At 38.9% G+C, this 16,943-nt stretch overlaps 1 protein-coding gene across 1 annotated transcript in view; it reads right to left on the reverse strand.

Moving 5' to 3' along the window:
- Positions 1 to 3,436: 3,436 nt before the first annotated feature.
- The window catches only part of LOC106060502 (homeotic protein ultrabithorax-like), a 77,317-nt gene continuing 63,810 nt past the window's right edge, over positions 3,437 to 16,943 (reverse strand). The window contains exon 2 of the mRNA XM_056004641.1: positions 3,437 to 7,702. Coding sequence (XP_055860616.1) covers positions 7,347 to 7,702 — 356 coding nt within the window. The 3' untranslated portion in view covers positions 3,437 to 7,346. The remainder of the gene's footprint in view (positions 7,703 to 16,943) is intronic.

Raw genomic sequence — 16,943 nt, forward strand, 5'->3', positions numbered from 1 at the left:
ATCTGTTTCATCATCTTGTTCATTCATTCGATGCTAACGTTTCTCGGAGCATGATACATACAACATATTTCTTACAAAGACAATTCTCATCTGGATTTGACTTTTCGCCAAAACAACATTCTCAAAATGAACTTTACAATCAGCTATAACCAGCTATAACCAGCTACTTCACAAAAAGTTTCAAATCACACTGTCATACACATATTTACAATTCTTTGAATGATATGCATAAATTATCCCGGATTAATTTGATTAGTGAGTCAGTGGGCAGCTTTCTTTAATAGCTTAAACAATTATCTAACTTGAAGATAGAAACCTAGATAGCGATAAGCAACCTTTGACCGTTCCACAATGCATACTTAAGCCCTCACCCTCATCGACTTTTTTTTTTTTGAGGCATGCGGCCCCTTAAAGCGATCGAAAGAAATATATATGGTCCTCTAGCCGAAAAGGGTTGTTCACCCAGGACTTATGGGATTGAATAATCAGCTTATATCCTGAGACAATGTCTATTACTGACGCATACACATTCTAAGCGTCACACAGTGTCTAGAGACTATTAAAAATATTTCTTTTTTACTGAGATAACAAAATATATAGTTAAGTGATGTTTACTTTTCAAAATGTATTACTTTAAAGAAATGTAAGACTACGTTCACAGAAAAGTGTGTGACTGTAATATTTCTTTTTCTTTTTTGCTCTCTCTCTCTCGTGTAAATATTACAAAGTAAAAACATGTATCTTTAAACAAATCCTTTCTGTCTTGTAACATAATGAAACTATTGCATAAAGTTTATTTTTAGATTGAATACTTTTTAGGTCAAGGTTATGTTTGAGTTTGAAAGGGGCGCGAAAACCAAAGCCGAATAATTTAAATTAAATTGTTTTGTACACGTATGTAGTTTGTAAACCGGTACTATTAAAGTTTAATCCTAGTTTCAGAATTAAGAGATTTGTATTTATGCAAAATAAAATTCTCAGTTTTGAGTTGAACACTTTAAAGTACTATCTCCGGCATCACGACATTGTTTGCGATTAAAGACAATAGACAATTGAGAGATCAGAGAATAACATCAGAAACGTATTGTCTGATCAATTCCAACGTACCGTCCAGATATCCTTGTCATCTGGCACTCAAATATTGTCACACTTACAAACGATACTGCTGTAGTGGAGATTTTCAAATATGGCGGACAGCTATAAATAGCTAGCCATTTTTGGTGTACAGAAAATAGGAAGTGTGGATTATTTATGACTTTTAAAAGTCGTAGCGAATATTATTTTTTTTTAGCAACGTAAATTGAAATTTCTAAGCCCCTTTCGATTGCAACACAGATTAATTAAAGTTATTTATTTGGTAACACGACTTTGAATATTTAAATACCATGTCATTTATAGTGTTCAGGATTTAAAAACAAACGTATTGAGAAACTCGATAATATACCAATGTAACTAATTTGTAGATATAGAGTATATAAAGTATACACCTACGCAACCGTTTACTGCTCTATTGTTGTATGTTGTTTATAGTGATACTGAAGTGATCCAGAAATTACATACTTGGAAATATATCAAACATTTCCTTTGCTTTACAGTTTCAGATGTTGACAAAGAAAAGTTCGATTATTCAGGGGGGGAGAGGGGAGTGACTCTGTGGGAGGTGGTCTGGGGGACGTAACTCCTGGGATCGTCTGCTGCTGAACCCCTTGTTTATTCTCTCCCTTAAACCAGTCCCGCTTGCAGCCAGTCTTTTTGACATCTTCACGACTGGGCTGTGTTTGGTATCGGGCAGGACAATCTGGAGATAAATTCAAGCCTATGTCTAACACGGTGTCCAGGGAGTTTAGATCTGCGAGAGAGAATGTGTTTACTTCCACCGGGCCCCCCTCTCCCTCTCTCTCTCTTTTCTTTTTCTCTGCCTCCGTCTATTTGTCTATTTTTCCAAGTCTGTATCTTCTCGGAACCGACATGTATCTTCTTGAGCAGTGGCGTAACTAGGGTGGGAGTTTGGGGGGGGGGGGGAGAATTTAAAAGTTCCCTCCCCCACATTGGGGGGGGGGCAAAATTAGTGTTTTTTTTAAATAAAAAAATAAATTATGCTCAAAATGCAGGGGGCCCCCAAAGAGGTCAAGCCTCCCAGGGCCCCCAAACTAAGGAAAATTCATAGCTACGCCCCTGCTCCAGAGAGATAGAAAGAAGAGTTCGACAAAAAAAAATAAAAAAAAATGCCCAAATAGTTTAGAGAAATGAAGATGTCAGAAGGACTTGCTAAATACAAATTGACCCCAAAATTAGGCGCATCTTAAACAGATTTCAATGAGGAATCATAAACATTAGGCGTTTTGATAATCGTGGTATTCAATAACATGCTAAATGTATCTAGAGTGGTTTGATTAATGGCCAGAGACAAAAACATTTTAAAAGGTCAACACGTCTTTATATTTTTATACAAATACTTTAAAGTCCGACAAAACGATGGACAATACTGGACATTCTGTATGGTCAACGTTATATCATCGTCAAATAGAGCAGAGGCGGCCTTTACAGTACGCAGGGCCCCAGGCGAGTGTCGTGCTCGTGTCTGGGAACCGTATTAAATTATTGTTAACAAACATAGTACCTTGCGTAGGTACTGAAATATTAGCCTGTTGGCTACATTACATTCTGCATTGTAATGTAAGATTTAGTCATAGTCCTCTATTCATTTAGTGAACTTTAATCAACGATTAATTATTTAGAAACAATTTTGTATGAAAAATCAACAATCTGGATAGTAATAATTTCTGTTATCGCGGGGCCCCTCATAGACGCGGGACACGGGACGGATTCCACACGCGAAATCCCTTAATGCTGCGTCTTCATTGAGAATTATGTAACTAGTTGCTGGTCTTCGACATACAGTCTTATTCTTATTACTTGATTATAAGAATTAACCAACGATTGGTGCTTTAAGATTCTTGTGTCTAAGAATATTTAGTTACTTTTAATTGTATTCATCTGTTTATTTATTTTTAATAGAGATAATTAGGTTTCTATTTACGCTAAGTATTTGGAATGCTAATTTTAATCTCCAACCGTTGGGAAAAGAAAGAAGAAAGATAACTCTTGCATTTGTTTACATATTTTTATACGCGCTTTCTTTGCCTGTAAGTAGATCTTAGCATTCTTTTTTATTTGATTATCCATTATTTAAATATCTTTTAGCATCCCCGGTTATTGTTCTTTAACACTCTAGAAACTAAGAATAGGACATTGTTACAATACAAGAAAAAAAAAAGGGGGGGGGGTAATTAACATCACAGTTACCCGAATAAATGTTAGAATTTTGAAACTAAAGTATCAATCGAATCGTTAATCCAGACGTGCAACAGTAAATATACAAAATAAAGTATTGTTGCTGATCTATGTATTAAAAATTCAGTTGAGAGCTCGTGGCTTATCTTAAACTGTCCATTGACATTCTGTTTATTTATTCAATGACATTGATTACAAAACACAGCTATTGTAACAGAAATGTACTACCTATATTTTACTACCATATATATCTCGATACCGGACAAAAGGAACCAGAAATGACCACAATCAATCAACATTCAACTATTACAACATCAGAAGACATTTCAATTTTACATTCACTATTCATACAATACCGTGCATTTCATTCATACACATGTTCACCTATTTTACATTCAGTCTGACTTAACAAGTCTATTATTATAGATAATACAGTCCATTGCATGGTCATAGTACAGTATAAAATCCGATAATACTAGCTCAATGAGGAGACAAGTGAAGATTGAATGTATAAATAATATCAGATCAACGCACTCATGTTGATCTCATGATGATAAATGCTGGCTGTTGGCGTATCCTCTCCACTCCAACCCCCCCCCCCTCCTTCCACACAGACTAAAATTCCATTCATTAAATACAATTTTCATGGACATTTTTTGGAAAGTTGTGTGTGTGTGTGTGTGTTGTGTGTGTGATTTTGATTTGCTATTATTTTCAGTGTTATATTATTGTTTGTTTCGTCTGTTGGCTCAGGTGAACGAAGGGACACAGTTGAAAGCAGCTGACACGCTGAGCTGCTGCTTTACATAGTGCACAAAAGTTTAGTGAGGCGCTGTGATGTAATAAGTGTCAGGTCACACGTTAAGACACAGGGTAAGACACTGGGCTAGACACAGGTTAAGACGTACTGATGTACCAGTGACAGATCTTTATGGAGACAGCTTGCCGCCCAATGCGCCGAACGGCGCGGGAGGACCTAAGTCTAAGTAAGATGTATGCAAACGCGACATGAAGCTCTTCAAAATCGACACTAACGATTGGGGAAAAGAGGCACCAGATAGATTCACATGGAGACCATGAATACAGGAAGGGTCCCGGATTGCAGATGGCGTACACACCAGCAGCAGAAAGAAGGGTGAAAGTGCCAGGTGATTACAGATGCCCAACATGTGTCCGCAGCTGTGTATCAAAGATTGGCCTCACATGAGAAGTTGCAAAGGGAAAAGATGGTCTCTCGTGGCATAAAATGCCTCAAGACACAGGGTAAATGTCTCAAGACACAGGGTAAATACCTCAAGACACAGGGTAAATGCCTCAAGACACAGAGTAAGACGCAATGTCATGACCGAGAAGATGACACCCTGAAGGTACCCAGACCGACATACTGTACGACTTAAAGTCAAGACACATTTATCCTGAATCAAATGGGACGCTTCTGAAATAACACTCAGAAGTGTTGTACTAGGTCAAGGCCACACTGATTGACACAGCAACAGTTTACGACCCTGAAACTATTACATCGGATATCCCGTCATGAGCAGTTTGCAGTAACATTTCTAAAAACCTCAAATATTTTTTCTTCCTAAATTCTAGCACCTTAATACTAATATAACTTACAATTTCTAAAAGGGTACTGATGATACGGTATCTATAACCGTATCAACTGACACTTCTCCCCGTAAATACAATGTTCATATGTAGAGTTACATACAGCACAAACTAAAACTCATTTATGTAAATTTCTAGTTACATATTTAATTATTTTTTACGCCTGGAAAAGATACACATCATTCCTTTAATTAAATAGATACCGATAGGATTATTATAGGTATTAAGGATCATCTTAGGACACGTTTGGTGTCAGGGCCGGTCCTAGCAATTGCGGGGCCCTATGCGAAACTAATTGCGCGGGGCCTAGTCTGTGTGGAAATACGGATAATAAGATTTAAGTTAAAAATTGCGATCTGTACTTTACGAACCTTGTAACCAATGGCATACTTATATGCTAGTGACTATAAAAGGAAATAAAGTATTGGAACTTCCGATTAAGGTATAAATTCGCCCGATTATTACATGAAAGGTGACAATGCCTTTTTTCCTTTTATCACGCGTAGGATTGGCGTTTTCCGCAATTAATGACACCCACAAATGACAATTTTGTCTATTTTTCTGGACATTTTAAAGAGTTTTCAGGAGATTGTAATAAATTCAGGAGATTTCCAGGAGTTTTTCGTATATATTTTGCAATTTAATAATTACACCCTGAATTAGCACGAGCCTATGAAAGCGCGGAGCCCACTGCGACCGCATAGGTTGCAGTGGCCTAAGACCGGCCCTGTTTGCTGTAAAGGCTGGTCAATACATTATAGACATAATTTGCAAAAGCTAGATCGTGCCTCTAGAGACAAGTGTCGTCAGTGGGCCTTGTTGTATGGATGATCCCAGAGTGCAAGAACAGAATGATTTGGCTGGTAATAGTTTACCGTAAGTCACTTTTCCCATTTCGTTCATTAGATTTGTTTCAAGTGTATCACGTGATTTTGTTTATCTTCGATGTTTGTTTAATAATAGGCCTAAATCATAGGGCTGGCTAAAATTCTACTGAAATTTGTTTTCCGACTTAGGGTGAGAGGAATGGCAAAAGGGAGTTCAGGTGTATAATGGGCACGTTAGGGGACATTGCATTTGTGTACATGTATAAGAGTTTAGTTAGTTATATATTCTATTTTTAATTCGATAAATGTTGTCAGCTAATGGTTCTGACTGCTAAATCAAATTGCGACAACAAATAAAACTCTTAAATATAATTACACGTCTCCTTCTTCTCGCCTGATCACTATATCCTGCGTGTGACTATTTTTATACATTACACTGTTATACAAGGTATCATTTAGAGTGTATTTATGTGGGTGGTGGAGTGTGCGCATAATACACAAGGTAAAAATATTTTAAAATTATTTTGTGGTTTATTTTCGCCTTGCAACATTGTAAATTAAAAAAAAAAAATTCTGTACAATTCAATTAATCGCTAATTAAATATTTTAAAGTGTAAAATATTGAGTGGAAAACTTTTGAAATGTCCTAATATTTTGAACTAGTTAGAACATTTGTTTGATTTAAAGGTAACACATTTGAAGAGACAGCAAACAATGTCGTGTGTAGCCTCCCTTGATTGTCAATGATTGTAATGATAACTTTGAATCAGTTTTTTTCTTGGTCATAGCTTCTAACCATATATTCGTAAGCCTACTACAGGGAGACCAGTTTCAGAGTTAATGCTCCTGCATCGAATTCCATCGGACTGGTCACTGTGTAGGGGAGGGGAGAAGAAGGGGGGACTGGCCAGTGGTCAGACTGATGAAGTAGACTAGGAGACACCCCGAGTAGTTGCTGTCATGGAGATCCGTGTTGCTGATGACGTGGGTGCCTTGAGAACAGTTGCATAGTCCAAGAATGAATCTATGTTTGAGAAATGGGTCCAATTCAATTCACACACACACACGCACACCAACTCGAGAAAGCCAAACAAATAGAAAAACACAGAAAACGAAGTAGGTCATTAGAACCAGATTTTGGTATCGTTGTGTCGGGGCGTTCATCTCATCGAATACAATCTCTCAACTGTAACGAATCCGGCGAGTATCGCCCATTCATAAATCAAGCGATTCCTGAGAGTACTTTTTTTTTTTAATACTTCCGTCCAATATGCTTCGTCCGGATAGAGTCAACGTTTCTTTTTCTGTTTGCAATCGATTACGTGATAATATCGAATCCATATTCCTTAGATAACAAATTATTTATATGACAGCACAGAGCGTATGTGGTAATCAATACCTGCTAATCTCCTAATTCTGTTTCCATTTTTTTAGTTGTTGTTTTTTTTATTGTAATGTGAAGGTATCGGAGTGCGTTAATGCAGGACAATGGTCGTATTCGATTCGACCAATTATGTGTGTGCATTGTCTACTACAATACAGGCAATAGAACGACATGTAAATCTGTACTAATATTAAGTTGGACTCGTCCTAGACTGCAAGGACTAGCTAACATCTTCAACTATGCTCCGAACCGGAGCTATTCGGTGACTCCGCGGCGTGCTGCGACGATGATGACGTAAGGGACGCCATCTTGTCTTCTGACTTGGCCATCGAGCCACCCTGGTGGGATTTCTCGTGGCCCCGGCTCTGTTCGTTGAGCTCCTTAATGGCCTGAAGCTCCTTCTTCTCCTTCATTCGCCGGTTCTGGAACCAGATTTTGATCTGTCTTTCCGTTAGACACAGCATGTGTGAGAGTTCGATCCTCCGCCTTCTGGTTAGATAGCGGTTGAATTTAAACTCTTTCTCCAACTCAAGGGTCTGGAATCTGGTGTACGTCTGACGGCCACGTCGTCTCTGATTTGAATTTGGACCTGTCAGAGAGAAAGAGAAAAAAAATATGATTAACTCCTTAATGTTTAAACTATAAAATATGTGTCAATTGTATTTGTAATAGTGACATTTATGTAATGTTAGTCGCCTCCGCGGGTGTGTAATGCAGATAAACCAAACGGAGGTATCACTCAACGTCAGGGGCGGACTGGCTATATGGGCATTCGGGCAAATGCAAGGTGGGCCGGTATCCAAATGGGCCGGTAGAACCACAGTAAGTATCTTCTTTTTTGAAATCTCGTCTGTATTTTGTAAGATAAGGGCCGCATGGATGCCACTATTAAATTGTCAAATTTTTCATAGTATTCCTTTTTCAGGGGAAGGGGCCTCCGAGCGAAGTATTTTCTTTAAAATCTTTTAGAGACTCTAGTAAGGCCTACTCATTTAATCGAACACATTTTCCGAAATAATGTAATAGCCTACATCGGTAGAGCTTCATTCTTTTAGGGCCTAGACACTTTGCGATTTAAAAGCAACATAAAGCCTTTATTCCTTCTAAGGACATAGTGTTCACTGTAAGCCTGTGTACAGCTATCGATACATTATCAAATTTAACAGAATGATTTTGAGGACAGGTAGACCTAGAACTGGATGTCCATCATCTAATATACAATTTATGGGCCGGATGGTTTAGAAATGCCCGGGCCGGTTTTGATACCCAGTCCACCCCTGGTCAACGTAATCACCGGCGAAAGGCACGAATTATCAATAGAAGTTAGTCGACGCTGATACTGAACAAGAAGTTCAATAGCTATGAAGGGGACTATCGAATGTCAGTGAACTCTCGAAGTTCATAAAAGGCTTCCTAAGGCGTCCTAGAAGTAGTCTGTTTCTATCTGTCTTAAACCTATCCATGTTTTTACTAGTCTCGTCATTGTCTCTTAAGTCAAAACTTTCCCTATTTCCGAAACAAATAATTAATTACTAATCCTTACCAACAGTAATTATATAAATAGTGTAAATTTACATTTTCGCTAGTTTTAAGGCACTATGTTTGATATCAAACAATTTTTATAACTTAGGTAGACTATTTTTTTTTTTTACCAACAACCATAACCTTGTTACAGCAATAATAAAGGTATGATTACGAGCACATATTAATTTTGTACAGTCACAGTACCACAGAATTATGTAATAAACAATTCAGGGAAACTTAAGATTCAACTTTTTTATTAAAGATAAAGCGACACATCGAGTGATTAAGCTTCTCAAACTACAACCCACTACATCAGTGCTTCCCAAACTGTGCTTCTCATGTTGTTACATATAAATAAACAAGAATCAACAAGCTTGCTGAATTACTTAGAACTCGTGTACAGAGCTGAGTACACTGAATACAAACAGAGTGTACTTGGACTGCCATTTCAAACAGAATACAACATAAATAAATACAATTATATTTCACGGTACCGGCATGCTCTGATGGCAATGTTCAAAAATACTGTTGATACATAGTTACTTCTATGTATATATATATATTTGATTGATTAATGAATCAAATTATAGTCAAATAAAAAGCCTACTAGATAACATAAGATAAGATAATGTCATTGATCCAATCATAGGGAAATTCAGTTTGACTACAAATGACAATTGATCATGGTCTTGACTATTCAGACTACAATGTGTCAGTCTAGCAGAATAGGTGACAGGAAACAGTGTGTTTGTGAATGACGTCAGATTATTTAACTAACTGGTCAGCTGGTGGACCAAAGCCAGTTCATATACAAGCCCAGGGGTGATAAAAGAATTCGGGAAAAAAATGGTTTAAAATGCACAATTAATTATTAATTAAAGACATTTCTCTTTCTCTCTCTCTTTCCTTATGTCTCTTCTTTCTCTCTTTCCGCCTCTCTTTCTCTCTTTTTTCCTCTCTAGTTCATACACGTTCATTTCGACAATTAATTAATGCCCACACGCTAGGCATGTCAGACCATCAACCAATGCTTACACGCTAGGCATCTCAGACCATCAACTAATGCCCAGACGCTAGGAATCTCAGGCCACCAACTAATGCCCACGCGCTACGCATATCAGACCATCAACTAAGACCCACACGCCAGGCATCTCAGACCATCAACTAATGCCCACAATGTTGGCATCTCAGACCATCAACTAATGCCCACAATGTAGGCATCTCAGACCATCAACTCATGCCCACAAAGTAGGTATCTCAGATTAAAAACTAATGCCCACACAGTAGGCATTTCAGACCATTAACTCTTGCCCACATAGGTATCTCAGACTATCAACTAATAAAACAACCAATCTACATTAAGTCTCATTGACACCAGGTCACAAACACCTATAATGATATTCAATCTATATAACAATTCTAAAATTAAAAACTCAGACTTGATTTACTGTTTTCATTGAGTACTTCAGGATTCAACGCAACTCTCCAGAAGATCCTCAGAAGTAATATTAGCTTAATGGAGTTATTAGATACTGGTGTGTAAGGGCGGACGATGAGCTAAAAGGGCGGACGATGAGCTGAAAGGGAGTTAAGGAACGAAGAGAAAATAAATTTTCAGACACACTCTTCCATCTTTTAATAAGGTTTTATTGGTTTCTGACCTCCCTCCTTCTTTTTGGCTACGCCACTGCCCGGCGCGTGGCTCAAATGGGAGGTTGAAATACAATTTGAGTTATTGCCAGCGAAAGTTTTATGGCGCCCTATACTTTCGCTTTGAATCGTCTTGGGGGGGGGGGGGGGGGGGGTTTATGTCAAAACTTAAAAACATGACTCTTTTGTTTTGTTTCGCTAAATTCGATGATAGCTATTTTACTGACGACGTCAACGACGATGATGATAGTGCAGCGGAAGAAGAAAAAAAAATGGAAAGGACGACGTTGGCGGCTGCTGCGGCGTTGACAAGACACAAGAAACGCCTATCCTCGTGGAGGAGGAGGATGATATTGGCGCAGGGGGTGTGGCGTCAAGAAGCTAGTTGAAACCCCCTACCCATCCAGTCATTTCTATATTATTATCCTGCTCGTTTCTCATTCATAGCGTTCGTAGCACGTGCAACGAATTGGATACCTGAGAGTTTATCGCAATTTCATTTTTTTTTTTCAAGAATGTTTTCAATATTTTTTTTTTTTAATGGTAGAGCCTGAATCGTAAAGAGCCCTACGTTTGTTTTATTGCTTAGAAGTTATCACTGGAGGGGAAGCAACTCTAGAATGTCAGGAAGCAGACGACGCTCTGGATTACCGTGACACGGGCTAACAATAGGATTAGGTCATGAAAATTACAAACAAGTTGCGTCGTGCCTCATGCCTTTTACCAAAATTATCCTTAAGAGATTTTTTTTTCTTGACAGAAGGGGACGCAGTCCTATTGTCAGAAGGAGTTGTCTCGAATCATTAACAAAATAAAAACAAAGCTATTATTTCCTCTGTTTTATTTTTAAATTATTTTAATTTCTTTTTTCTCATTTGGTTTGAGCTTTCGTTTTGAATGCGATGACCTGGCAAAACAAAGACTCCACTGTGCCAGGTTGTACATTAATTATAGGTGAAAGTAAATACGATCTGGCGTTCCATTTTACTTTCATTTAATTTTATTTTAGAATATCCTGTAATTTTTTCCGGTCGACTGTAAAATTAAGTAACATCCAAATTATATATAATAATAATAATACATTACTTATTACTAGATCTAACTGTATCTACGGACAGACGATAGCAAATAGTTTGTTTTTTTTAAAAGCGGTGTGTATTCACACCCCCCAATGTTGTGTAGATATGTTTTCTTTTGTGTTTTGTGAACTGATTTGTCCTGGTCGGCCAAGCTTGCTTTGTGTCTGTGTCTGTATGTGTGCTGTGCAGACGTGAAGCGAATTGTCCTTCTAGAATATTCTAGATGATTAAAGCCTTGATACGAGAGACGTGTTGCTGTTTTTTTTTTTAAGTTCTTTTGTAAAAAGTATATTAACTCACTTCGTCTGTCTGTCTGTCTGTCTGGGTGAATTCGTTTACACGTTGTTGTTTTTTTCTCATTTTTTCCCAGGTTGAAATTTTTAAAATTTATTTCTTGCCGAAAACTAAACATGAATAAATTAAAAAAACGAACCATTTAGTTAATCTATTACAAAAGACTTATTAGTTTTATTTTATATACACTTGATTTGTTTGTACATATTGAATGTGTACAAATTATAAGCGGCACTGTATGTTCTTATATATTTATTTCTTTTATATACGCGTGAAGACGCAGTAGCTGAGTGGTAATGCGCTTGGCCTCCGAACCAAAAACCGAGGGTTTCCTGGGTTCGAATCTTGGTAAAGATAGGGATTTTTAATTTTGGGATCTTTGGAGCGCCTCTGAGTCCACTCAGGTCTAAGGGTTTGTAAAAGTAAAGGTGGTTGGTCGTCATGTTGGTCACACGACACCCTTGTTAACAGATGGCCACAGAAACAAATGACCTTGACATCAAGGCCGAATAGATCGCAAGGTCTGAAAGGGGTATTTTACGTACATATACTTGGGTATCGCGGTAAAGCGTTTGGCTTCTGAACCGGTGGTCCCGGGTTCGAATCCTGGTGAAGACTGGTATTTTTCATTTCGGGATCTTTGGGCGCCTCTGAATCCACCCAGCTCTAATGGGTACCTGACATTAGTTGGGGAAAAAGTAAAGGCGGTTGGTCGTTGTGCTGGCCACACGACACCCTCATTAACCATGGGCCACTGAAACAGATGACCTTTACACCATCTGCCTTATAGACCACAAGGTCTGATAGAGGAACTTTACTTTAATTTACTTACTTGAGTATCCGTGTGTATGGGTGTGTCTATGTTTGTACGTGTGTGTGTATACACTTACTATCGAGTGTGTCAAAACATAAAGAAAGGAAGATTTGTATATTCTATTACTTTCAAACGAGAGGGCAAAGAACGCGATATCTCCTATAACATCAAAATTAAATATGATTGGCTAATAATGACGTCAGGAACCATAAATAGAGCTGAGCGCAGACGAATGGGAGGGTCCATACCCTCAAAAAATCAATACTCAGCCTCTTTCTGACTTTCTCCCGCGTGCATGCGCGCCCCATTCCCTCAATATTTCTGTTGTCTTTCGTGCTCTCATAGAAATATAATTGCAAGGATCAGAAGCGCCGGCTCTAAAAGCAACTCGCCAGACATCAGGCGATCATAAAAGAGTGACACAGAATACGGCGTCCGTGGAGTGGAACCCACCCTCGACGCGTCGCCACAGACATAGAACCTGGCCTCCGTAGAGCAGGGAAACCACCCCCTGAAGCACAGGGAGACATGGACTCCGGCGTCAGTAGAGATGGGACCGAACCGTGACGGACGGATAGAGACGAGGAGTAGCCCACATGGACAGATGTTTTTGTTTTGGTATTCACATTCAACGTGACTCGATTCGGACAAAAAAAAATGATTGTATCGTGTTACGGAGATGATACAGTAATTTGGGGGGGGGGGGGGGGTCGAGGGGGACGGAGATGATACTGTGATTTGGGAAGGGGTGATGCAGTGATTTGGTGGGGGATAATACAGTGATTGGGGAGGGGGGAGATGATACTGCGATTTTGGGGGCGGGTCGATGCAGTGATTGGGGGGATAATACAGTGATGGGGGAGATGATACAGTGATTGGGGGGAGATGATTAAGTGATGGGGGAGATGATTAAGTGCTGGGGAGATGATTAAGTGATGGGGGAGATGATTAAGTGATGGGGGAGATGATACAGTGATTGGGGGAGATGATGAAGTGATGGGGGAGATGATACAGTGATTGGGGGAGATGATTAAGTGATGGGGGAGATGATTAAGTGATGGGGGAGATGATTAAGTGATGGGGGAGATGATACAGTGATTGGGGGAGATGATGAAGTGATGGGGGAGATGATAAGGTGATGGGGGAGATGATTAAGTGCTGGGGGAGATGATACAATGATTGGGGAGATGATTAAGTGATGGGGGAGATGATTAAGTGATGGGGGAGATAATTAAGTGATGTGGGAAATGATTAAGTGTTGGGGGAGATGATACAGTGATTGGGGAGATGATTAAGTGATCGGGGAGATGATTAAGTGATGGGGGAGATGATTAAGTGCTGGGGGAGATGATACAGTGACTGGGGGAGATGATTAAGTGATGGAGGAGATGATTAAGTGATGGGGGAGATGATTAAGTGATGGGGAGATGATTAAGTGATGGGGAGATGATTAAGTGCTGGGGAGATGATTAAGTGCTGGGGAGATGATTAAGTGCTGGGGGAGATGATACAGTTATTGGGAGGGGGAGACGGGAGGTAATAATATGTTGTTGTTTTTTTTTGGGGTGGGGGTGGGGTATGATACTGTGATATAGGGGGGAAATAATACATTGAATGGGGGCGGAGATGATACAGTGATTGGTGGGGGGTATGTGATACAGTGATGGGGGGGGGTAGATGATAGTGATGGGGGGGGGGGAGAGATGATACAGTGATTGGGGGTCGGGGAAACGGGAGAAAAAGCGACTAGGTTTTAATTAACATTGTTCGTCCATCATTGTTCGATGATGACCGCTTTTGTCCTTCAGGAGGCTGAGGGCTTTGCACTGGGGGTTTTGTGAATCCTCGTGTGTCTGGTAAGACCTATGTGAGCCCGGAATGTTGGGCTTATTCCAGTTGCAGCTAGTATCATTGGCCTTGATTTTTTTTTTTGTTGGACGCTTTTCTTTTGCCAGCGCTGTTCTAGTGTCCTCTGCAATTTGCGCGAAAGTTTTCATAGAGCGACGCCATGATGCTTTTGTCATGTTTTAATGCAAGAATGATACAAATAAAGAGATTTTGGTTTGTTTACATGTTGATTTGTTAATAAGATAGATGGTTAACAGTTTTAGCTGCTGACAGGTTGGGTAGCAGACAGGTTTTGTAGATGACAGGCTAGGTGGCTTGCAGGTTGGGTAGCAGACAGGTTTTGTAGAAGACAGGCTAGGTGGCTTGCAGGTTGGGTAGCAGAAAGGTTGGGTGGCTGATAGTATGTATTGTAATTTTGTGTCTTTCGTTTTACTTTATGCAAAGGATTAGACTCATTAACAAATGGCCAGTCATATTCAAGCAATAAAAAAGCAACTTAAAGCTAATGAAATTAGCCTAGCATCGTAAAAAAAATAATCTTAACATTGGTTTTAGAAGAGGCATCTTTTTCTTTTTAATTTAATTAAACCTTTTTTTCCTCTACACGCCAGATGCGGCCAGAATGTAGTCAAACTTAGTGTCGAAGTCATTCATCACTTCTTTGTAAAAATGTTTGTGAAACTGTTTTACTCGGTTTGGATGTTCCTTCATAGTTGAAGATAATCTACTTCCTAGTTCAGACCTCCCGCAGGACGACCTGCGATGGCAGCGGGCCATCGAGAAGTCCGAACGACAGTCCAGCGCGCATACCGCACGACCAAGCAGCCATCCCAGCATTCATACATCTCAGAGACAGAGAGAAGCTGGGGGAAGAGAGAGAATGATAGCGAGAGAGAGAAAGACAGAGAGAGAGAGAGAGAGAGAGAGAGAAATGCTTTTAAGTATTTGTATTTTAATATAGTGAATTGTGTTGTATAATTAAATTGTCCTCCTAGCTTTAGTTAACTAGCTTAGAGCTGTCCTAATCAGAAGCTATAATGAAACATATATTATACAAGGTATGAAAAATGACGGCGGGCAGGTTTCGAACCCGAGACCATCGAGCGCACACTACACGACAAGGAAGCCATCCAGTGGAACCGATCTTGGAACAAGGCTTTACTATGACAAGATAAGTTTCGATACAGGCCGAATGTGGTTCTCAGACCGTAGTCTGGGCATCACTGAATTAGAACAACCGACTGTATAACGGAGATAGCTAACGCTGAATGTCATGCGTACATGTCATACATTAGTGTCATGCAAGACAATTATCATAACAGATCACGAGCGATGACGTGTCATTTGATCATAACGCAAAGCCATAAAAAGCAAAGACAGGATTTAAAAATAATACGAAGGCATTATTACATTCGAGAGGCAGAGAGAGAGAGAGAGAGAGAAAGAGAGAGAGAGATGGTCTAAAGAGTTGGGGGTGAGAGTCAAGGGAAGACAATGGAAAGGGGAGATAAAATATCGAGTAGTTATTAACGGTTTTACTCCCGTTTATAAAAATCGCATTGTGTTATGGTGCTATTGTAATTTGTAGGCTATATATATATATATATATATATATATATATATATATATATATATATATATATATATATATATATATATATATATATATATATATGTATATATATATATATATATATATATATATATATATATATATAATGATGAACTGCCAAGCGATCACATTAAAACACGAACAAGTATACACAACATCATCTCCCATTCAATTATAAGCGGCATATATGCACATCTCACTCTCTCCCATACAATTCACCCTTTCTCTACAACATCTGCGCAATCGCTTCTGGAGATGACCTTCTGAGGCCAACCATCAACCCGAGAAAAACAGAATATAGAAACCGTAACATTAAACCATTTAGCCAATCAGAGAACTCCTCTCAATTATCTCCTTATGTGTGTATCATTTTAAACGGACCAATCACAAAGGCTTTAACTAGATTAAAAAAACGACGACATATAACGACTTCTCGTAATGGCTGCACGTGATGGGATAAGAAGCATAACATTTGATATGTTATGTCGAATGGCCACAATTCAAATCGTAATGAAATAATTTCCCTAATTAGGCATCAAGCTCACCGCCCTGGCCAGACGATAACATTTTGTTTCAATTATCGAGATTAGGTTTTAAAAGTTTAGATTTTAATTGTTCAATTTTTTTTTTAAAGTTATTACTTTGGTTGAAGGAGTTGATAAGGGTACGACGTGGTGTTCTGAACAAATAAGTCACATTTATTTTCCTCAGAAAATTTTAATTTTTACCTTTACCTATCCCTTAGTCCGTTGGACCGTTGGGGCACCATGCAAGATTTATCGACAGTCTTTCTCCATTCCTCTCTGTCTTTTGGCTTAGTTAGAACCTCTTTCAATGGAAGGCCCGTCCATTCTTTTATGCTGTCCTCCCATCGCTTTCTCTGTCTGACTCTTCTTTTTCTTCTCCGAAGATATCAGGTTTTGAGAAGTCTTTGAACTTAAAGATGCCCCGAACTATTTAGACTGCTCCGTATAATAAGGTAATGTATTTTATTTAAGGATGAGTGCAG

The sequence above is a fragment of the Biomphalaria glabrata genome, chromosome 11 (genome assembly GCF_947242115.1).
Source record: "Biomphalaria glabrata chromosome 11, xgBioGlab47.1, whole genome shotgun sequence".
Lineage (NCBI taxonomy): Eukaryota > Metazoa > Mollusca > Gastropoda > Planorbidae > Biomphalaria > Biomphalaria glabrata.